General features: G+C 54.4%; 1 protein-coding gene across 1 annotated transcript; it reads left to right on the top strand.

Moving 5' to 3' along the window:
* Nucleotides 1-300: 300 nt before the first annotated feature.
* LOXL4 (lysyl oxidase-like 4) lies at nt 301-20,293 on the top strand. Its single transcript, XM_012661775.1, has 15 exons — nt 301-406; nt 4,635-4,943; nt 5,483-5,658; nt 6,505-6,710; nt 8,296-8,334; nt 8,514-8,733; nt 9,343-9,526; nt 9,706-9,860; nt 10,589-10,756; nt 11,897-12,059; nt 14,108-14,351; nt 15,492-15,607; nt 16,287-16,423; nt 16,821-16,932; nt 19,003-20,293. The coding sequence occupies exons 2-15, from the start codon at nt 4,667-4,669 to the stop codon at nt 19,071-19,073; spliced, it is 2,268 nt and encodes a 755-aa protein (XP_012517229.1). The 5' UTR covers nt 301-406; nt 4,635-4,666; the 3' UTR covers nt 19,074-20,293.
* Nucleotides 20,294-22,260: the final 1,967 nt, after the last annotated feature.

Raw genomic sequence — 22,260 nt, 5'->3', positions numbered from 1 at the left:
CGGCTTGGCGAAAGAGGGAACTGCACCCCGGAGAGGGACTGGCGAGGCCGCCGCTCCCTGCAAACGCAGCCGCTGGCCCGGCCGCCGCCCTCTCCCAGCAGCGGGGATCCGCCCCCGTCGCTCCCGCCGCCGCGTGCGCCCGCGGCCCGTGTCCCCGCGCAGACGGCGGCCCCCGCCCCCGCCGTTCCCCGCCAGGGACTTCCCGCCCCCGCCGCCTGGCCCGCGTCCCGACCGGGCGCCGAGCGAGGGCAGGCCCGAGGGCGGGGCCTGCGGGGCCTCCTCCGCGCCGCTGGGGGCTGGGGGGCCGCGGGCAGCAGGCGGATAAAAGGGCCCCAGGCGCCCCGCAGGCCGGTTCGCGCCCACAGCCCTGCGCCGGCCCAGCCCTGCGACGTCCGCGCTCCAGCTGGTGAGCCCCCGCCCGCCGGCGCTGGCCCCGGGTCTGTCTCTTGCTGTGCTGTCTGTCCTTCTGCCTCTCTGCGCCTTGCAGGCCTCTGAGGGTTCCTGGAGGCTGGGGGCTGGGAGGGATGAGGTCCCATGGATGGTCAGCCTGGCCCGCTAGTCGCTAGTCGCTCACCAGCCTGCTTCCAATTGGACAAGTGACCCAGTTGGGAAGCTTGGCCCAACGCCCGCTCCGGGTGGGGTGCTGTGCCCTGGCCGCGCGGTGCCTGCGTGTCTTGTTTGCGAACACGCTGCGAGTGTGTACTGTTTCTTTGCCTTCCCTCCCAGGAGGCAGGGGAAGGGGCAAGGTGGGTTCAGATGTCACTGTCGTGACTCGGGGGACAAAGAGCCAGGGCAGATACGGGCTCTCCAACTAACCAGACCAGGGCTGAAAGCTGGGGGGTGAGAGCAAACAGGAAGTGGAAGGGGTCGGGGGCAGCGGGCTTCAGCCCCCACCTTTCCTAGCCTGGACAGGTAGAGCTCAGGGCCCATTTGCTGGCACTGCTTCAGGGCCACAGAATCCATGGTCCCAGGCGGCCACCGAGGGGAGAAGCCCCACCCCCAAAGAGCAACAGAGAAGGGGCTGTGAGTGATCCCAAAGTTGGTGTCCCCCCAAGACAGCACCCCAGATGGCCCTCTCCTGAATGCCGTTGGGCATTTGCCCTCTTCCAGCCCTCCCTCCCTGGGCCAGGTCAGGCCAGGTGCCAGCATCCCCTGGCAGTACCTGGGGCAGGTACCTTTCTGCCTCAAGCTGGCAGGGTCTTGGATCTGCCACTTGGTGGCACTCGGTGTGGGCACCCAGCCCAGTGCCCTCAACCACGGCCCGGGTCATAAAGAAACCAGCAACAGTGTGGAATTTCAGTGGAACTTCCTCTTCCGACATCCCTCTCCCTTGTGGTTTCGAGAGCCGGGCTTTCAGCCAGGTTGCCTGAGTTTGAATCCTGGCCGGGCAAGTTACTTGACTTCTCTGGGTCTCATCTTCTCATCTGTAAAATGGAGATAAGTAGTCAATAAATATTTGTCATGCATTATTGTCATCCTCACCTCCCTCTGTCCCCCTTCTCCTCCACCTTCCTTCCCTCGCCTTTCTCCTTCACCTGGGTGAAGAACGGCCACTGTTGAGGCTGCTTCCTCCTCTGAGGGATGCTCCTCCGGGCCTCCCCTCTGCGCTGTGCTGAGGGAACAGACACGCGGGAACTTGCGTAGTCAGGAAGCAACACACAAGTGCCAAGAAGGTGGGGAACTGGGAGGGTTGGAGGGAGGAGTAGCGTTTGAGCTGGTGTTGAAGGACCTGTAGGAGTTTAACAATCTGAGAGAGAGGACAAGGGCCCCCCAGAGATGGGACAGTGAGAGCAAAGGCTTGGGGGCTGGGAGATGAAGGTAAGTTTGGGGACCAGAGAGAAGACAAGTTTAGTCTTCTAAGCCACAGAAGGCCTGAGGTAGGCAGGAGGCTGAGAAGACGGAGGAGCTCTCCCTGCTCTCCCTGTACCTGACTCGGTTCCGCCTGCTCCCATCCACCTCCCGGCAGCTTCTGGAAGGGAGCTGCCCTGGCCCAGACCCAGGGGCAGCAGCAGAAGCCCACCCTGCTCTGAGGTTGATGCCTTGGCGAGGCGGGAGCGGCTGGTCTGGGACTGCCCACAGCCTCTACTAAAACTTCCTCAGTGTTGTGGGGACTTCAGCCACGAGCCAAGCAGCAGCCCTGCCCAGCCACCAGGCCCTATCAGAGCATGTCATGTAGGGGACCTCTCATGCCACCCCTCATTTTACAGGTGTTGCATCTGAGACTTGAAGAAAGGAAAACACCTGCCTCCAGACACACGACAGTTTGGTGGCAGAGTTAGGAGCATCCTAACTCATGGGGACGGTAGAGGAGGTGTGGTCATCACTCAGCCCAGACCCAACGTGACCACTGGGCCCTAATCCTTCCCACCCTCTCTTGTCATCTGGCAAGTGTTCCTACCCACAGGGACTGGTTTGGCTCAGTCCCCAGCTGTTGGAGAAGGGCGCGGAGACACTGGAAGGAGCAGAGAGCACTCTGCTCATGGTGACAGCCAGCTGGGAGCCCCCACGGGCCCCCGAGTGAGGAGTGGCATGCAGAAAACAGTGTTTGAGTCCAGAAGGAAAGCACAGAGGGGTCAGAGTGGGAAGACATTGTGGAAGTGAGAAGAAGGGAGGCCCCTGCCCAGCCTCAGGGAGCAGAGCGAGGACAACCTGGGCTCAGGAGTGTGGGTAGAGGGGAGGGGGTGAATCCGGAGGACGCTGCAGAGAAGGGTACCAGGGACTTGCAGTTGAGACAGGATGCAGCCTCCATCACCACCTTCGTACAAAGAGAGGGTGGGACCAATCTAGACCGATGGCTCTCTAGTACCTGTTACAATAGCTGTTAGTAACAGGTAATTGTTACTGAGGGCTTGCTCTTCTGAGGGTTTAATATCTATTCATTCGCTTAATCTTCACAAAAATCTTATGCAATAGGTGCTATTATTATCCCCATTTTACAGAGAGAGACACTGAGGCAGTGAGAAACTATTATTAATATATCAGCTGGCCAAGGTCACCTGGAAACTAATTGGCAGAGGTGGGATTGAACCCAGGCGGTTCGAGTCCCCAGTCTGTACTGTGCTATGCCACCTCCCATCCGTGCAACCACAGTTATTTATTTATGAGTGCTGCCTATATACCAGACACTGTGCTGGGCACTGGGGACACAGCACAGAGTCCACACTCCCATGGCGCTTCATTCCCAGGGCCCATGTAGTGCACTGCTCAGCGCCCACCCCACCCTCCTGCTGGGAGGAAAAGGAGTGCCTCTCCGCCAGATACCAGCCATAGGGATGGAGTGGCAGGAGCCGTGAGACTCTCCCTACCCAGGCTGATGAGCTGCGTTATTCCCCAAGAGCAGCCGTGGCCATGGCAGAGGCAGGTCTCATCGGAATGGGCTCTCCTAAGACTCAGACACTGGTCCCGGGGACCAAGCCCACTAATATGCGAGGGGAAGAGGACCAGCCCCTAACCTTATCCCTTCTAAGGACCCAAAGGGCATCTGATGCAGCCTCCTGGAAACAGGGGCTCTTTCTGATGTATGTCCGCTACCTGAAACCCTCCCGTGGCCCCTTGATTCCTACAGGATGAAGGGCAAGCCCTCTGCATGGTGCACAAGGCCCTGATCGCTGGCCCAGTCTGTCCCTCCACCTCTTTCCCCTCCAAGCCCCCAGTGCTGTTAGGCGGAGGGTGCTTCCTGCTCTTGCACAAACACCTCTTTCCCTCTTTCCTCCTTTACCCATCCTGTTCTCTTCCTGGAATGCCCTTTTCCTGCCCCAAAGAACTCTTACTCATCCAACAAGGCACAGGCTAAGTATCCCTTCTTTGAGAGCCCTCCCTAATTCTTCCTCACTGAGCTTCCCTTAGTAGGGAGAGTATTTGTTGTCTTAGTTTCTAGTCCAAGCACCTGGCCTATTAATTGGCCCCAAGCGAGTATTCCAAAAATGTTTGTCGAGTCACTGCAGGAATCACACGCCTGGGCGGCCCCAGAGCTGTGGCTCGAGGATATCGTAGGCTATCCAAGCTGGAGGAGATGCAAGATGGTACTTGGTTCACCCTCCTCACGTTGGAAATAAAGCACTGGGCCCAGAGAGCCTAAGAGACTTGCCCAAGCCACACAGCCAGTGAGGGTTGGGGGCCTTGGCTCCTGTCTGCTGAACCTTTCTGCTCCGGCCTCCTGTGCCTTCTGTGGTGAGGGTGGCATTTTACACATTTGAATAGGGTGTGGGAACATCAGATGGTAGGGGCAGGGCCCCTGGGTGGATATTCTTGACCCGAGGGCACCCTGGGGCTGCCGCGTGACCTACATATAAGACTATTAGGCAGAGCTACTGTTTGTTGAGTGCTTACCACGGGCCGGGCCAGTGCTGAGCACTTTCTGCGCAGTGTTCTGTTTAACACTCACATCAACACTGTGAGACGCGATTACCATCCCCATTTCAGAGACTCAGGAAGGTTAAACTTCAACTTCCTCAAGGGCCCATGGCCAGTAAATGGTGGATTTGAACCACATTGGCTAACCTCAGAGCCCAGACTCAATCAATGCCACCACGCACATGTGTGCATACGGAGGGACCCTGCCATCCTTTGTCTTGCCAGCAGCGGCCAAACTGCTGAAGAGATGGTGATCATTGTCACATTTACTCATTGCCCAGGTACCGTGGCCCCAGTTGCCCTTGAAGTCACCATGATGCGGTCCCTGCCAGCCACTCTCTCCCTGTTCCTGCTGCTGCTGGGCCTGGCCCCTCCCAGCAGGCCACAGTCTCCAGGCACCACAAAGCTCCGGCTGGTGGGCCCCGGGAGCAGGCCAGAGGAGGGCCGCCTGGAGGTGCTGCACCAGGGCCAGTGGGGCACCGTGTGTGACGATGACTTCGCTCTCCAGGAGGCCACGGTGGCCTGCCGCCAGCTGGGCTTTGAAGCTGCCTTGACCTGGGCCCACAGTGCCAAGTATGGCCAAGGGGAGGGTGAGTGACTGGTGCCACCGGCAGGATGGCCAGGGGATGGTAGCGGGCTTCGCCCAGGAGCCTGGCTCACTGGGGCTGCGACAGAACACATCGGATGCCCACCTGTCCTTCAATACCCAGCTCACTTGACCTCCTCCATGACACATGTCCTGAGTGCCCCAGCTGCAAACGGCCCCACTCCCACCCTCCCATTCTCTCTTGTGATGAGGCCACCACCATCACCACGACTAAACTCCAAGCTCCTTGAACACAGTGATTGGCACACAGTGGGTGCTTAGCAAATGTTGTTGAATGAATGAGCAAACAGGTGGGCCTAATTACTACATTTTCCGAAAACAGCTTCTACAAGTCCTGCTGCCCAAAGGAGGCAGTGGGCAGGGCTGTGGATACGGAGACCCCAGGAGAACCAGCCCCCTCCTCCCTCCCACTCTCTACCAGGGTTTGGAGGAGGAGGCTTGACGAGTGTGGGGTCCTGTCCAGGAGGCAGGTGACCTGCCTCTCCGTGCCACCCTTGAGCATCACCCTCCCCTCCCCCACAGGGCCCATCTGGCTGGACAATGTGCACTGTGCGGGCACGGAGAGCTCCCTGGACCAGTGTGGGTCTAATGGCTGGGGTGTCAGTGACTGCAGCCACTCAGAAGACGTAGGTGTTGTGTGCCACCCCCAACGCCAGCGTGGCCTTTCTGAGAAGGTCTCCAATGCCCTTGGGCCCCAGGTGAGGAGGCTGTTCAGGCCCCGGAGAAGGGAGGGGAACGGGAGCAGAGCTTGTGCTAAGCAACATCCCTGGGGCCCTGTCCCTTGTGTGTGGCCTGGAGCAGGTGCGTGGAGAGAGGGCCCCAGCCTGACACGGGGCAGGCCAGAGCTCCAGGGCTGGGCCTGCTGGGAATCGCAGAAGCTGCTCCCCTAGGGATGCCGTGGGGGGCAGGGGGCTGCTTCACCCGCAAGGCCTGGCCACAATTGCTGCCTCTTCCTAGCACAAACAACTCTGAGCTAAAAACAGCCCAAGCTGAACAACAGGAGCAGGCAGGGCAGGGATCTGGCTCCTACCCTCTGCTGTGTGGCAGCCTCAGCCTGAGGACAGCTGGTCCTGGCCCACTGATCACAGCAGGCCGTGATGGGGGAGCTCTGTACGTGTCTGAGTAACCCCAGGGCTAGGGTAGGGGTCTCAGGGGCCAAAGGATCCTGCTGGTGCAACTGGTCTGTGCGCATCTCAGCTCTCCCCAGAGTGGCAGGAAGAGGCCCCTCCATGCCCAGCAGAAGCCTCCCAAACTCCACCCTGATCTCAGGGAGGGACAGAGCTGCCTAGTTCTCTCCAGTTGACAAATTTGAGGAATTGAGGGAAAGGGCCTAGACACATGGAGGTTCTGCCTTGCACTCGCCATGTAGCCTTTGTCAAATGCCTCCTTGTCTCTGGGCCTCAGCTCCCTGGCCTGTCCAATGGGGGGCTGGGTGAGACGGTCTGTAAGAGCTCTGGGCCCTGCTTTCCTGCGCGAAGCTCTGCAGTGGGCTCTGCAGCAGGCGCAGGAACCCCAGGGCCCACGGGTGACTGTGCGTCCCGCAGGGCCAGCGGCTGGAGGAGGTGCGGCTCAAGCCCATCCTTGCCAGCACCAGGCGGCGTAGCCCAGTGACCGAGGGAGCTGTCGAGGTGAAGTATGAGGGCCACTGGCGGCAGGTGTGTGACCAGAGCTGGACCATGAACAACAGCAGGGTGGTGTGCGGGATGCTGGGCTTTCCCAGTGAGCTGCCTGCCAACAGCCACTACTACAGGTAGGAGGTGGGATCGTGGGGCGGTGGCTGAGTGTGTGTGCACATACATGTGCATATGATGTACACATGATGTGTATGTGTGATGTATGGGGGTGTGCATGAGTGTGTATATGTGTGTGTGCTTATGTGAGATGCGTGAGGGGTGTGTGTGTGCTGACATGTTCGTGTGGTGTGTGCATGTAAGTGTGCGATGTATAGGAGTGTATATGGGTGTGTACCTGTGTGTGCTCATGTGTGAGATGCGTGAGGGGATGAGCGTGCACACGTGTGTGTATCTGGCACGTGGCCCTCACTGAGTTCAGTGAGGACGGAAGGCACTGACAAGCAGCAGTGGCGTCCGTGGCAGGACGTTCAGCAGGTGTTGGGACTGGGAGAGAAACAGGCCCCACTGAGGAATGTGCCTGGATATTTCCTGGGTTATGGATCCCTCAGAATGAGGCAGAGGAACGTGAGTGAGGATGAACGTCAAGATCCCGGGAAATATCTAGAAACAGTCAGAAAAATAAACCTTGTACTTGCCAATCACAGAAAAAGAACAGGCTACAGTACATGCCCCCATGATGAAAACCGTTGCATGTAAAACTGCCCTGATTTAAAAAGCAGACTTTCCCGAAGATACTTTCAGTGACACACAGGCACAGCATGGACAAAGTCCTGGTCTCAGCTCAGCCAGCAGCCAGCTGTGGGCCCTTGGGCAGGGCCTGGATCCTGCAGTCCCCTGTGAATTATCCGTTCTCTGCTGCCGCAGACGTCCCCAGCTCTGCCCCAAGCCAGGCCGTGACTGGGTTGTGTGTTGGCAAGGCACAGGTTGGGGTGGGTTCTGCGAGAAACATGACCAAACTGTCGCGGCAGATTGCATCAGCCCCGCAAACGCTGACCAGCCACGGTGCTGCCCCGTCAGGGCAGACTGTCCGCTTCTCCTCCAGGGAGAAATGTCCCGCAGCACGTCTGGGTCATCTGCCTCGTCCGCCCCAGTCGGTTTCAGTCATGCCTCACGTCAGGGGTTGGAAGTCCTCGTTGCTCTGTCCTGTGTCTCTGTCTTAGATGACCCTGTCCTGAAGAAAGAGGGGTGGTGGCCGGCTGTGCGGCTCCACTCCGGGGATAACTGGGATGTGGGCACTGACTCCCCGCTGCCCGGTAACTGCACATCCGGGCCTTGCTGACTCACTCCCGCCCGTGAGGAGGGCAGCCCTGATGACAGTCCGGGTGCCTCTGGGTGGGCAGCCCCCACCAGCAAGGCCTGCACCTTCCACCTGTCCCCAGAGGACCTTTCCCCCGGGTCCCGGCTCCTGGAGCAGCCCCTAAAGGCTCCCCTTCATCTGGACCGACTGGCTGTCCCAGGGGCAGCCCCGCACAGAGAGACCCCACTTTAGGACTAGCCGAGGGGCCTTGCTTGCCTGCCTTGTAAAATTACTATTTATGAGGTGGCTACTCTGTCAGGGCTGCTGTGAAGCTCAGCACTGAAATGAGATTACAGGCTTACAAACTGTGAAGTCCCGTGCAAAACTAGGACAGCTGTGAAGAGCCAGCGTGGCAGCGGGTGGGACCTCTGCCCCCCTTCACCTCCCATCCATTTTCCCCACAGGAAAGTCTGGAACCTGAAGATGAAGGATCCCAAGTATAGGTGAGAAGCGGCACCCTGGGGGGAGGATGAAAGGAGGTGTGGCCTGAAGGGTCTCCTTCCCCTCCCCTCTCCTCCCCTCCCCACTCCGCACCCCGCCCCTGCCCTCCGCTTTGGCTTCCCTTAGCCCCAAAGCTCTTCCCTCAACCCCTCCTCCACCCTCAGTCTCCCTTGTCCTCCAGGCTGAAGAGCCTGACAAATAAGAACTCCTTCTGGATCCACCGTGTCAACTGCCTGGGGACGGAGCCTCATATGGCCAACTGCCAGGTGCAGGTGGCTCCAGCACAGGGCAAGCTGCATCCGGCCTGCCCGGGTGGCATGCATGCTGTGGTCAGCTGTGTGGCAGGGCCTCGCTTCCGCCCACCGAAGGTGAAGCCACGACGCAAGGAGCCCTGGGCAGAGGTGAGCCCCAAGGGGCCCTGCACCCCGGCCTGGAGGCACCGGCCCCCTCTCGGCAGGCCCCTGCCGGGTGGGCGGAGGGGTGGGGTGGCTCTAGCATAGGCGGGAGAGGAGAGAGGAACCAGACTTGGAGGGGGAAATGAACCACAGTATGGTAGAACCTTGGAATTTATTTAAAAGGGATCGTTTATATTCCTACCATAAATGGAAAGCTGACATCACCAGCCTTGAGTGGAAGGTGACCATAAAAACGGTAATTAACTCCTAACTGCATCCCGGTGAGGGCTGAGTAGGGAACCTGAGCCCGGCCCTTCGTTAGAAAAAGCGGACGAGCAGGTGCGAGCGAGGTGTTCCAGGCACCTTCGTGCACACTGGGACGGGCTCCTTGAAGATTCCGTGGTGGTTGTTTGTCATGGAAGAGGTGGAGGTCAGGAAAACGGCTTATGCAAGGTGGTGGCTCTGAGAAGTCAGAGGCAGGCCCGGAACTCCTGGTCATTAGCTCGGCCACTGAAGCTGGGGCGGAGCTTGAAGGGGCCCCCCGCTGTGGCTTCCTGCTGTGGGGACTGGCTGCCTCCTCCCCAGCCCTCCCTGAAGCAGGTTTTCTCCCGGCAGGAGCCCAAGGTGCGCCTGCGCTCTGGGGCCCAGGTGGGCGAGGGCCGGGTGGAAGTGCTCATGAACCGCCAGTGGGGCACCGTCTGTGACCACAGGTGGAACCTCATCTCTGCCAGTGTCGTGTGCCGTCAGCTTGGCTTTGGCTCTGCTCGGGAGGCCCTCTTTGGGGCCCAGCTGGGCCAAGGTGAGTGAGGAGGCCTGGGGTCGGGGGCGGTGGCAGGGTCTGGATATGCTGCTGGCTCACCTCTTGCTGGCCCTGGGCTGTCAGGGCCCACGGCAGAAAGTTCTCCCCCTCTGTGGAGGGGAAGCCACAGCGTGGGGTGACAGAGATGGAGCCTCACACAGCACCTCCGTCCCCCGCAGGGCTGGGGCCCATCCACCTGAGCGAGGTGCGCTGCAGGGGACATGAGCGGACCCTCAGTGACTGCGTCACCCTGAAAGGGTCCCAGAATGGTTGCCAACATGAGAATGATGCTGCTGTTAGGTGCAACGTCCCTGACATGGGCTTCCAGAACCAGGTGAGCTCGGGTCTGAGCATGGCCTCAGGCTGGGGGACTGGGAAGCCCTCAGGAACCCCCAGGACACCACGTGGAGCCAGTGGGGCAGGGTTCATGAGAGGTACCAAGGCTTCAGACCCTAGACCGCCTTCGGGTGGAGCCATTCTGGAAAGCCTTTCCTCGCTGAGTCTCCCCTGGCCTGGCCCGCAGCCCCTCAGAGAAGCAGAAGGCCGCAGGGACTCTGCAGGTGGACGTGCTCTCCCACGCCCACTCAGGGACCGTGCAGCTGAGGAAGAAGGTGCCCGGGGAGGAGGGCCACAGGGCTGTTGGCACCGGGGAGTGGCACAGGAGAGGCAGTGTGGGATGCTCGGGTCCAAGCGTAAGTTTTAACGTGGACCATGGGCTGTGGGCGGGTTGCTGGTGTCTCTGTAAAACGGGGTTAACACTCGTGGGGTCATGTGAATAAGGTGAGAGGCAGGAAAGCCCTTTGCAAACTGCCAGTTGTCACTATGGTAGGATTTCAAGAGGAGGCCTAGCGCAGACATTTCAAGTCAGATTTCTCTCGTGGGGAGGGACACTGGAGACTACCTAGTGAACTGTCTCACTTTACAGAGGAGACCAACACAGAGAAGGGGAGTGTCTCGTCTAGGGCCACACAGTGAGCCGGCCTGGGCTGGCCTCCAGGCTCCCAGCCCTGGGCTCTTGCTCCTAAGGCTGCCCCATTGCTCACACACCTCTGACCATTGCAGGTGCGCCTGGCTGGGGGGCGCAGCCCTGAGGAGGGCGTGGTGGAGGTGCAGGTGGAGGTGAACGGGGTCCAACGCTGGGGGAGCGTGTGCAGTGACCACTGGGGGCTCACCGAAGCCATGGTGGCCTGCCGACAGCTCGGCCTGGGCTTTGCCAACCACGCCATCAAGGTAGGTCCCTGTCTCGCTCCTTCCCTACAGTCTCCCAGCCTCCTAGACTGAGAGGCCCAAAACTTCCTGTGCTAAAGCTGCTGCTCTTTTATTCATTCAACAATTCATTATTGAGTAAAACTATGGACTGATGTAGTGCTGGGTGCTGGCGACGGTGTGATAAACCAGAAGACACTGTCCCTGCCTCACAGAACATACAGGCGAGTGAATGAGGTGGCCATTAATCAAATGTTCACACAACCAGATACACAGTTGTGTCTGCAGGAGAGATGAATAGAAGTTAGCTAGACAAGGTGGGACAGGATATAAATAGCTTATGCAAAGGCCCCGTGGCCAGGGAAAGCTTGATTAGTTGAGGAAATCAGTGGCCACAGGTTGGAGAATGGCTCTCAAGAGGAAAGCCCTGGGAAGTGTGAGGGTGGAGGAGGAGGCAGGGGCAAGGCCATTTGAAGTTTGTAATCCAGATTCTAAAAAAGATTTCTGCCTTTGCTATTTGGCAAACGGCTGGGGAGCAGACTAACATGAATGCAGTCTCAGAAGCTATCATAGTAGCCCAGGTGAGAAATGATGCAGGATTGGACCAGGCTAGTGGCAGTCCAGGGAGGGATAAGTGGATAGATTTAAAAGACATCAAAGACAATAATAATAAAATCGAGACTTTGGGTATGGTCGCAATGGAGAAAGCTGTGCAACCACACCCACGCTGGCTGTCGCACACGCCTGGGCAGACCTCACCTGGAGAGCTGGACTCAACTCTGAGCACAACCAAGCCCGGGGCTGTGTGAGGAACAGCTGGGGACGTGGGAGCACCCGCCTGGGTGGAGGAGAAGGGAGCAGGACCATCCTTTCCAAATGGTGAAGGGCTGTCATCTGGGAGAGAGGGATGGGTGCAGGGCCCATGGTAAAAGCCACAGGTAGTGGATTTTTGCCTCATTACATGGGAGAAATTTCTAATGTAAGAAGAGCCGGAACATGGCATAGACTGCTCCCAGGGCTCATCACCAAAAATGTCCAGGCCCAGGCTGGGCACAACCTGGTGGGGGAGGGTATGACGGGGTCCAAGCCCCAGATGGAAGTCAGAAGAGATGATTCCCAAGGCACCACTCTGCCCTGACCGGGTGACAATGACTGTTTTCTTAGGACACCTGGTACTGGCAGGGGACGCCGGGGGCTGGAGAAGTGGTGATGAGCGGGGTGCGCTGCGCAGGCACAGAGCTGGCCCTGCAGCAGTGCCAGAGGCATGGGCCGGTGCACTGCTCCCACGGCACCGGGCGCTTCTCGGCCGGCGTCTCGTGCACGGACAGTGAGTAACGAGGGGCTCACGGGGCCGGGGGACAGGTGGGCCTGCACTCCCCCTCGGGAGGGTCCTGCGTGCTGGTGCCAGCTCCATGGCTGGCAGCGCTGGGGAGGGGAAGCCCCAGCTTTGCCATTTCCCAGCTGTGTGTGGCCAAAGCACCAGGCACATCAGGATACGAACCCTGCCCTGCTGACCTCACGGAGTCATTGTGAGAAAGAAAACTAAGAACAGGTGAAAGCACAGGATATAGAACAGGTGTTTTTCAACTTTGGGGTTATGACCAACAGTTTTTTGTTTTTTTTTTTTGAGACAGAGTCTCACTCTGTTGCCCTGGCTAGAGTGAGTGCCGTGGCGTCATCCTAGCTCACAGCAACCTCAAACTCCTGGGCTCGAGCGATCCTATTGCCTCAGCCTCCCGAGTAGCTGGGACTACAGGCATGTGCCACCATGCCTGGCTAACTTTTTCTATATATTTTTAGTTGTTCAGATAATTTCTTTCTATTTTTTTTTAGTAGAGACAGGGTCTCGCTCTTACTCAGGCTGGTCTCGAACTCCTGAGCTCAAACAATCTGCCCGCCTCGGCCTCCCAGAGTGCTAGGATTACAGGTGTGAGCCACCGCACCCGGCCATGACCAACAGTTTTAAAAAAATAAAGAGAATAGAAAACATCAGAGCACATTACAATTAGCGAGGACGGCATTTTTTTCTTGGAACCGTGTATGTGCGTACCGGGTCACAACATAAAATACACTTCTCACTGCGGTTTGTTGTAAGAAGTTTGAAAGCTGCTGTGGAGGATACACAAATGTGAAGCACACCGAGGCCTAAGGCCCAGCTGTGTGTTCTCTTCCTGAGCTTTGGGATTTGCCCAAAGGGCTTTGGGACAAGACTATTTGTGGCAACGGTCTGTGCCACAAACCCACGGCAGCAGCATCTTTGTTTGACATCTGCCAACCGGGCCTGTGCCAAGATAACTATATCCAGTCCAAAGGCTGGAGGTGGGCAACAATCCAAGCGGGCACTTGACCTTTCTTCCCAGCCAAACTTCAATGCCAAGAGATCCTTAACCTTTATCAGTGAGCTCTCGGCTTCCTCTCTGTCCAGCATACCCTGGGGAGAACACCGGGCCCTTACATCACGTTGTCCTGCAGGGCGACGGGGCATCAGAGTGGGCCTCTCCAGCACCAAGGCCTCCCTGCACCTTGGGAGCCTGCTCCCTGCTTGACTGCCCTTCCTGGGAACCTCGTGCCCACCCCTCTTCTGCCTACAACGGCAGCTCTCTTCTTAGATGCTTTTGATGCCTCCCAACGGCTGGGCAGAGAGCCAACCTGCAGCCTCTATAGCCATGTCTATTTCTCCTTGCTGACATCCTCATTTCTTTCTTTCCTTTACTCTCTTCTTCTCAGTCTTTGAACACTCTCCTTCTTTCTCCCAGAAACCCTCAAAGGTTTGTCAGTGGTCATACCCTGACTCTCTCCAGTATATACCACAGGAATCTCTGGAGCATTTTCAGTGCTAGTACAGGCAAAGTATCCATGTTAGGTATCAGCAGGGCTTTTTGGGAGGATTATATGAGCTAAGCTACATAAAAGCACTTTACAGGCTTAGAAGCATTTTACAAAAGAAATACTAGCTTACATCAACTGCATGTTTACTGTGGGCCAGACCTGTAATGTCTAAGCACATTACAGGTATTATCACATTAATATCACCATTATTATCTCCATCTTACAGATGATGAAAATGAGAGACAGAAGGGTTAAGCAGTCACAGAGCTAGTAAATGATAGTCAGAAACTTAAGCCAAGAATAAACCCAGGCGGCCTGGCCCCAAAGCCAGCAAGCTTAACCATGACACTGCAGATGTCTCCCAAGTTAAAAGTGAGAGACTGTTCCTTTTATTGTTATTAGAACTTACATCTCCTAACTCTGAAAACACCTTCTTTTCTGGGATCTTCCTGGAGGGCTTAGTCTGGGGCAACCCTGGAGAGCAAGGAGAGCAAGGCAGGCTGCCTTCCCATCCTTCCCACCACTGCCCTGCCTCTGCCTGCCCAGGTGCTCCGGACCTAGTGATGAACGCCCGGCTCGTGCAGGAGACAGCCTACTTGGAGGACCGCCCGCTCAGCCTGCTGTACTGCGCCCACGAAGAGAACTGCCTCTCCCAGTCTGCTGACCGCATGGACTGGCCCTACGGGCACCGGCGTCTGTTGCGCTTCTCCACACAGATCCACAACCTGGGCCGGGCCGACTTTCGTCCAAAGACTGGACGCCACAGCTGGATTTGGCACCAGTGCCACAGGTTAGTGCTGGCCATGCCTTGCCTCTCGAGGGTTAGGAACAAAAAGCAGGGTCCAGGGACCAAACAATCTGGTCCCTCCGTGGCCTCAGGCAAACTTTCCTGAGTGTGTGCTCTGGATAAGCCTGCCTTCCTAGCTGCCTTACTTCCGTGTGTGCAGGAGGCAACACCGGAATCCAGCAGCACCCACCTGCCCTCTCCATCTCTCTTGCCTTCCCTGATGTCCCCATGTTGGTGGTGCGCATGGGTATTTCCCACAGTGGTGTCCCACAGAGAAGTCATTACCAGCAGAGCTGGTCTCTGTTAGAATGGTATTTGACCATGTTCCTATGTGGGACCATAGACAGGCCGTGTCTTCAGAGGCCAGGTAAAGTGGGGACTCCCAGAAACAGGGAGGCCCAAAATAGATATGCCATCCAGGATGCTGGCTGTGCAGAAACAGCTCACCTGTTCCTGCAGCAGCAAGGCAAGGCCCCAAAGAACAGCATGAACAGACCGGTACTAAAAAGGGGACAATGAGCATTCTTTCCTATCAGGAGCTTCCAGACCAGAGAGAGGGAGAGACGATGCCTGTGAAAAGGACAGAATGTATTTTTCCTTCAGGACACAGCAGTGGGTGGGGAAAGCTCAGAGGAATGGGCAACAACTTTGGGACTTGGCCTTGCCTGAGATAATAAGCACCTTTCCCTGTAGCATGAACAGAGTCGTCATTATAACTGGATTGGAAACAATGGTAGCAATTTGGTCCCAGGCTGACAGGGAGCAGACTAAGCTCCCTCCCCAGCAACTCAGCTCCCAGGCTGGTGTCTGAACCAGGTGCCCTTCCTTCCACCTCCCATCCAGGCCTTGCCCTCAGGCTCCAGCCTCCTGGAGGCTACCGGGGCAGGGCTTTGACCTCTCCGTACCTGGGTGAAGACCCTAGGTGACAGGGGAAGCTGTGCCTTGCTGCCTAGCAGAGGTGCTGACAGAGCAGGCTGTGGGTCACACTAATCTCGGGTTTGGGAGGGAGAAGGGCACTGCCCTGCTATTGTAACTTTCCTTTCGGGGTAATGACGGGGCCTGGTACCTCGGTGGGCCCGGCCAACTCCGGCGCAGAGGACCCTCTGCTGTTGCTGCGGGCTGACGGCTCTCTCTCTTCCGCAGGCACTACCACAGCATTGAGGTCTTCACCCACTATGACCTGCTCACTCTCAATGGCTCCAAGGTGGCTGAGGGACACAAGGCCAGCTTCTGTTTAGAGGACACAAATTGCCCCACAGGTGCGTGGTTTCCTGTTAGCCTCTACCAGCGTATCCTGGGACCAGGTTCCCTCTGCCCTGTTCAACAGCCCCAGGCACCTGGAGACCCTGGCTTGGAAAGTTAGCACTCAAGATCAGTTTCTTACCTTCTGAAATCTTAGGCAGAAGGTTTTTACTTCCTTTGAATTCCCAACACACTTTGTACCCCTTTTAAAATGCTTAGCACTTTCTACCTTGGATTGGAGTGCAGACCTGTCTCACCTCTGCTAAGCTCCCTGAGGGCAAGGACTGTCTGATTCCTACCTGCACAGCCACAGTCCCTATCCCTTAGGAATGGCTCATAAACACTGGGTCCTTAGAGAGCTGGATGGATAGATGGACAAATAAATTAGCACGGTAGAGCTGGAATCTTCCAACCACATTTTCTAGGCCAACAGGGATTTCTGCTAGAGCATCTGAAGTAAAAATCTTCACAGATGTGGTTTGCTACGGTGCTCAATTCATAGCAGGAATTCTGGCTCTGGTATGCAAGGAAGTTATTGAACTGAACCTCAGGCCTCTAATCTGTCGACTGGGCATAACTGCACTAAACTGGCGAAGTTGGTGCCAGGATTAAATGGTAAAGTTTGTGAACAGTCTAGCAGAGTGCTTGGTCCCGAGTGCCTACTCAGTGCCTCAGTAACCGTACCCTTCCTTGCAGGATTGCAGCGGCGCTATGCGTGTGCCAACTTTGGGGAACAGGGAGTGACTGTAGGCTGCTGGGACACCTACCGGCATGACATTGATTGCCAGTGGGTGGATATCACAGATGTGGGCCCTGGGGACTATATCTTCCAGGTAAGAAGGCTGGGGGACTCTCCACAGAGTCCCATTTCCTCCACAAGTTCCAAAACGTTCCCTGAGGTCAAATAAGGGAAGAGAGTTTCACATGTAATATCCCCAACAAGGAGCTGTGCCACTGGGGAGAGAACACTCAATCAGGATCCAAAGAACCTGGGTTTGAGTCCTGATTCAATGAAACTGGGCAAGTCACAACTCCTCAGCTGTGACTTCTCAGTCCCCATCTGTAAAATGGGGACATTAATGCCTACCTGCTGGGGTGATGGTAAGGACTAAAGACACGAAAAACAGAAACACTTTGTAATGCTACATGAGACGTAAGGGAGCGTTACAGCCACTGTCAACTGACTCAGAAACCACATCACCGTTTTCAGCAGTCCCCCTCTCATTCCAGGTGGTTGTGAACCCTAAGTATGAGGTGGCAGAATCAGATTTCTCCAACAACATGATGCGTTGCCGCTGCAAGTACGATGGGCACCGGGTCTGGCTACACAACTGCCACACAGGTAACGGAGCCACTGTGGGAGCAGCCTTGTATGGGCTCAGGGAGCTGGAATACTGTAAATGTACCGCTCCCCCAAGTGTGTGACTTGTACCTGTAAACGGCTACAATGGACCAGAGATGAATTTCCTTTGACATCTTCACAGGTAGATTTCCAGAAGTGGTCAGACCATCAGCCTCCCCAGTAACTACTTGTACACCATTTGCACCTAAGGCTGTAAAATTGTACACTTAGTTTCCAATCTGTCCTCAAGCCATGTCAGGATTTTTCTTTTCCAGTCTGTATTTTTCCTTCTTTTTCATATAGTCTTTCTCAGCTGCCTCCATCCTAAGCTGAGTACCCCACAGGCAAAAGTAGAAGTCCCTTTACTCTGTGTTGCTATCTCCAGCTGTGGTCACTGCTTGTAAGAAGGGACACTTACAGGATTCGTAGCATCCAAGGAAGAAGCATGATCCAGTGGGGGCAGAGTAAGGATGTGGCTGTTCTACTTGTCAGAAAAGAATCCCTCTATCTTCAAGTGTAAGAAATGCCTGTATTTACTATGGGGTATGGGCATTCACACCCATACTTGCGTATGTGGGGTGAGTGGGGTTAGAGGTGTTCATTGAGTCAACAAACATTTATTGAGGCCTAGTACAGTGCTGAACACTGTGCTAGACACTGGGAACACAAATGTAAGATACGGGAGCTCAGTGTCAAGTAGAGTATGTGCACGTGCAAATACATAACCCCAATACTCCTGAGTACCCAAGACAGGTATGAACTAAATGCAAACATGCAGAGAAAGCAACAAGCCGGGGGCTAGAACAGATTTTTGAGGAAGTGATATTTGAGCTGCATTTCTAAGGAGAGGCAGAAGTCAAAGGGAGGAGCAGGACAAAGAGCATAGGACTGGGCTTCAGAAGGTTTCACTGTGTCCCAAAACCAATCCCACCACTTTCTAGCTGGAGGGCAGTGAGGAAAGCTCAACCTGAGTTTCTCTTTCGCAAAATGGGGCTGTGTACTTCAAACCTACTAAGTACTAAAGTTCTTTGCAGGGAGGGTTATGAGAATGGACTTTACCTTGTGGGCTTCTGGGAATGACTGACAAATTTCAGTCAAGGAAACAAAAGGTCATTTATGTTTTCAAAAAATGACTGCCAACAGATGGAAGACAGAATGAAAAGAGGAAGAATAGTCTGAGGTTTTGAATTTGTGTGACCGAGTAGATTTCACTGCCATTAAATGAGACAGGGATATGTATGAGAAGAATCAGGAACTGGAATCTGAGGCTGCGCACGTGGAGACAGCAGATCTTCCGTAACGTTAGAACCAAGCTGCAAGGGATCCAGGCAGTGATGAGGGAAAGAAAAGTAATGCTGTTCTGTAGGTCCTCTTGCCAATGATTAGAGACCCATCAATGTTTCTGCAGAAAACAGAAGACACACTTGGATGAGAGACTGAAGTTATTTAATGAGAGGACGATTTATAGAGGTGTGCATAGGACTTGGGAGCGAGGGATGTTGAGGCATCTATGGGTAAACAGGAGTGGAAAGCTATCACCTGCTTTAGGTTTGAAGGAGCGAGGGCTGTGCTGGAGCCAGGTGAAAGTTGGAGTCATGGAGGAGGGTGAACCTGGCTGGAGCTGGAGTCAGACTGTCACTGCCAGAAGTGCAGGGCCAAAGCACCGAAGCAGGGGAAGAAGTACCTGACTTTTCACCCTCTAACCTCCTACTGTTGCTTCCCATTGACCTAACTCAACCCGAAAACAGAGGACAAGAGAGCCAGAGTGATGTAATCCCTAGGGGTCAGTGTCCCAGGGCACAGAGAAAATCAAGGGCAGACAATGAATCTGAGGAGGGGGCGAAGGAGAATAACCAGCGCAACTCTCTCCACTTAAAATCCTACATATCCTGATGGCTCTGAAACCACACCTGGGATGTGTCCAGGGTCTATTTCTATGGAATGGCTGGTGTCTGCCCATGGCTGACCTGATGTGAAGGACAAGCTGGGCAGAATGGATCTATGTGAGGTTGTCAGTGAGGATGAACCTGTGGCAGGGTTGCTACTTACCTGTTTTCCTTTGGCCCACAGGGGATTCATACCCAGCTGATGCAGAGCACTCTCTGGAGCAGGAACAGCGTCTCAGGAACAACCTCATCTAAAGCCGTCACTGCACACTCCCAGCTGCTGTCCACACACCAGATACCTCAGCTTATTGGAGCCATGCCCTTCACAGAGCCCTAACTCAGAGGAAAAGGGGCCAGTGCCAAGGGGCACCAAGAACCTGCTCAGGAAGCCATTTGATGGCAAGATCACCAATCCAGATGGTATTGCTCTCGCAGAATGGCTCTGGGCCTGTCCCATAAGGGCCTGCGGCCTATGGAGCATGGCTTCCAGGCTTTGTTCAGCTGAGCTCCTCTTCCATAAGGAGACCCAATCTTTCCTGGATCTTGCTGCAGAGTTCCCGGGTTCAGGAGCTCTCGGTTCCTTAGGGATGGACTATGGCCCTGTCCCCCATCTAAGTGGTGCTTGCAGATGTCTTGGAGGAGTAGAGGACAGAGGACCAAAATACACAGCAGGTGGGGTTAGCTCTCTGCTAGGAGCTCAAAGCAACATAATTTGTGTCAAAGTCACAACTGGCAGAGAAGCTGGTGAATTCTGTCCCTTGCTTCATCTGTCTTCATTTAGAACTCACCTCTTACACTCTGCTAAGAGTCCATTCTTCAGTGTCCTTACCTTTATCCTATTGCACACATGAGTGCTTCTGACTCTCCTGGAAGCTTAGGCCTCAGGCATCCTGATTGCCTGATGAGCCAACACCACCAGTTACTGAGTGCTTGAGAAGAGGCAAGTTTCACAGAAGTGGACAGACAGGGCCTTCCTGCAGAGCAGCGAGAGTAGGCCTCAGAAAGACTGCTGAGGTAATACGGACCCCAGCCCCAGCCAAGGAAAACATATGTGCCATTTACCTGGCAGGCAATCCAATCTCTCTCAGGATCACCATGCATCTCAGGATTGGCCTAAATTCCAAGTCTCAACCAAGTGCCTGGAATGAATTTTTCATTGAATAAATTTTTGCAATGGAAAGAACATCAGTCAAACAAGCCACTCATCTCTACAGAAATATGCAGATAGGTCTGGTGGAATGAGGGACAGAAAACTATGAAGAAAGCAGAAGAGGAACAATTTAGTTAAGGATAGAACCCGGGAAAGAGCACCATCCCTGCTTGATGTGGCTGTGATATGCTCTTGCTCAGGCGGTATAAAATCCAGTGGTCTTCTTGACATGATTCTTGAGCTTTTCTCCACTGAGACACACTTAAGAGATGATCCTTACAGGTCTGACACCCTAATGCCAATAAAGGTTATGGACTGCTACAAAGACAAGACCAGCTGTGCTTATGTATACTTCCCAGCACACTAATTCTACCCCTTTTCACTCCCACTGAGCTGGGGACGAGGGTGCACAAGGCATGCATAATATTCATGACAGCCCCTCTACATTTCTCTAATCAGCTATTGGCTGACTGTCTCCTTCCCAATTATCCTCCCCTGCACCTCAGTGCTGAAAGGTGGCTTAGAAAGGCAAGGGATGAAAGGTAGGGGCAAGAAGGTAAAACCCAAGGATTGTAAACTTTTACAACTGAGACTGCAAAGCCAAAATACATGGTAGCAGATGGGGCAGATTTCCAACAGTACTCCCTTCCCCACGTCACAAGAGCTACAATCCCCTCCTTAGGGAATAAAAAAAGACATGTTCTGGGGTACTCTCTAGGAATACAAAGAAGTGTTCTCTTCCTTCTCCCCAACATTCTCTCTTCTCAACTCCCTCATCTCCTTCATTAGGCAGAGGGAGCATTGTATTTTGGCGTGGCAGTTTAGGTAAACAAGGGAAGGACTGATTTCCTGTTGGACCCAGCAAACATACCCCCAAACAGTAACAACATTATACTCGCACATGCTGCTAATGGTCTGTGAAAGAATGTGCAGCTCGCAGGGCAGCGTGTGGTGACTGATGACTAGATTCAGGCAGGGAGGTTACCCACAGCTTCTTGCTGGATCTAGTTTCCAAGAGAGCCAGAAAAAGCAGGCCAGGCAGACAGCCACTGGCTCTGATCTCAGTCTTGCTGCCCACATCACACGTTTGATAGGTGCAGCAACTTCTAATTCTTGGAAAAAGCTATACAAGGGTTGCACTGTTATACCTCTGAGTTGAAAGGGCAGGACATGGGAAGACTGGTGGCTGGCATGACTTATAACTAGATGAGGAATGTTAACAGAATACCAACCAACAAATTCCAGAAAGAACCAAAAATGTCAGAAGACTTTCACCTCAGAATAGTTTAGCCTCAGGGAGACTAAAGTGCTAAGAATCTCAGCTTACTCTTCAGAAGCCTAATTTACCTTTATTCTACAAAGACTTTCACTCTATGAAGAGCATATTTGAACTCATGGGAAATGTACCTATTATAAATCCCAGGTGATCCTGGGATTTAGATGTTCAGCACATATATGCACAGCAGAGTATATTAGCTGTCTTCCCGAATAACAAAGGAGCCCGTGGCAGCTACAGGGTGCTCTCTAGCTAACCCAGCTTACAAAGGCATGGTTTAGATATGGCCAAGGATTTGATTCCCATCTAGACAAGCTTGATATAGTCTGTGCTGGGCCATGGCAGGACCTGTTACCTCTAGCTAGTATACATCAATCCCACTACTGGAGTAATATAACTAAAAAGCACATTCTCTACTAATGGTAGAAGCAGTTGCACTTCCTAAGTTTTAAGTGTTGGCCAAAAATAAAAACTGTTTGGGTCTGGTTGTAAGGATTAATCTGTAAGTTAGAGGTGGCTGATTTTTAGCTGAACAAAAAGGATAGGCTATAGCATTAAAATGAGAACCAAAGTAACTTCTTGAAATTATGAGAACTATAAGAAAACTGGGTAAGAAACATGGGGCCATATGTTGTCATTAACAATGTCCCTAAAAGCTATAATGTAGTCAGAAAAGAGACTACCCTCACAGGCAAGTGAGAGGAACATTTATGTCTTGTTTACTGTCCAAGGTTATTCTTGGCCTTGAATCAAAGCACAGCAAAGGTATGGCTCAGAGGTACACCATTAAGTATGAAGTGTGGCTGCAATTCCCTGCATTTCCTTTCAAATGCAGCCATGCCATTCAAACAGACCTGCCTATCTTAGAGAAGTCTGTTCCGTGAAGACAGAGAGCACAAGTCCTGCAGCTATAAGCCAAAGAGAAGGGTACTGGACAGAGGGTCAAGAGAACAACTTATTTAATCCCCAAATTTGGCATGGAGTCACTGAACATGAATAAGGGGCATGCAAAACCA

Source organism: Propithecus coquereli, unplaced genomic scaffold (assembly GCF_000956105.1).
Source record: "Propithecus coquereli isolate 6110/MARCELLA unplaced genomic scaffold, Pcoq_1.0 Scaffold73, whole genome shotgun sequence".
NCBI lineage: Eukaryota > Metazoa > Chordata > Mammalia > Primates > Indriidae > Propithecus > Propithecus coquereli.
This window is presented reverse-complemented; position numbering and strand designations above follow the sequence as displayed.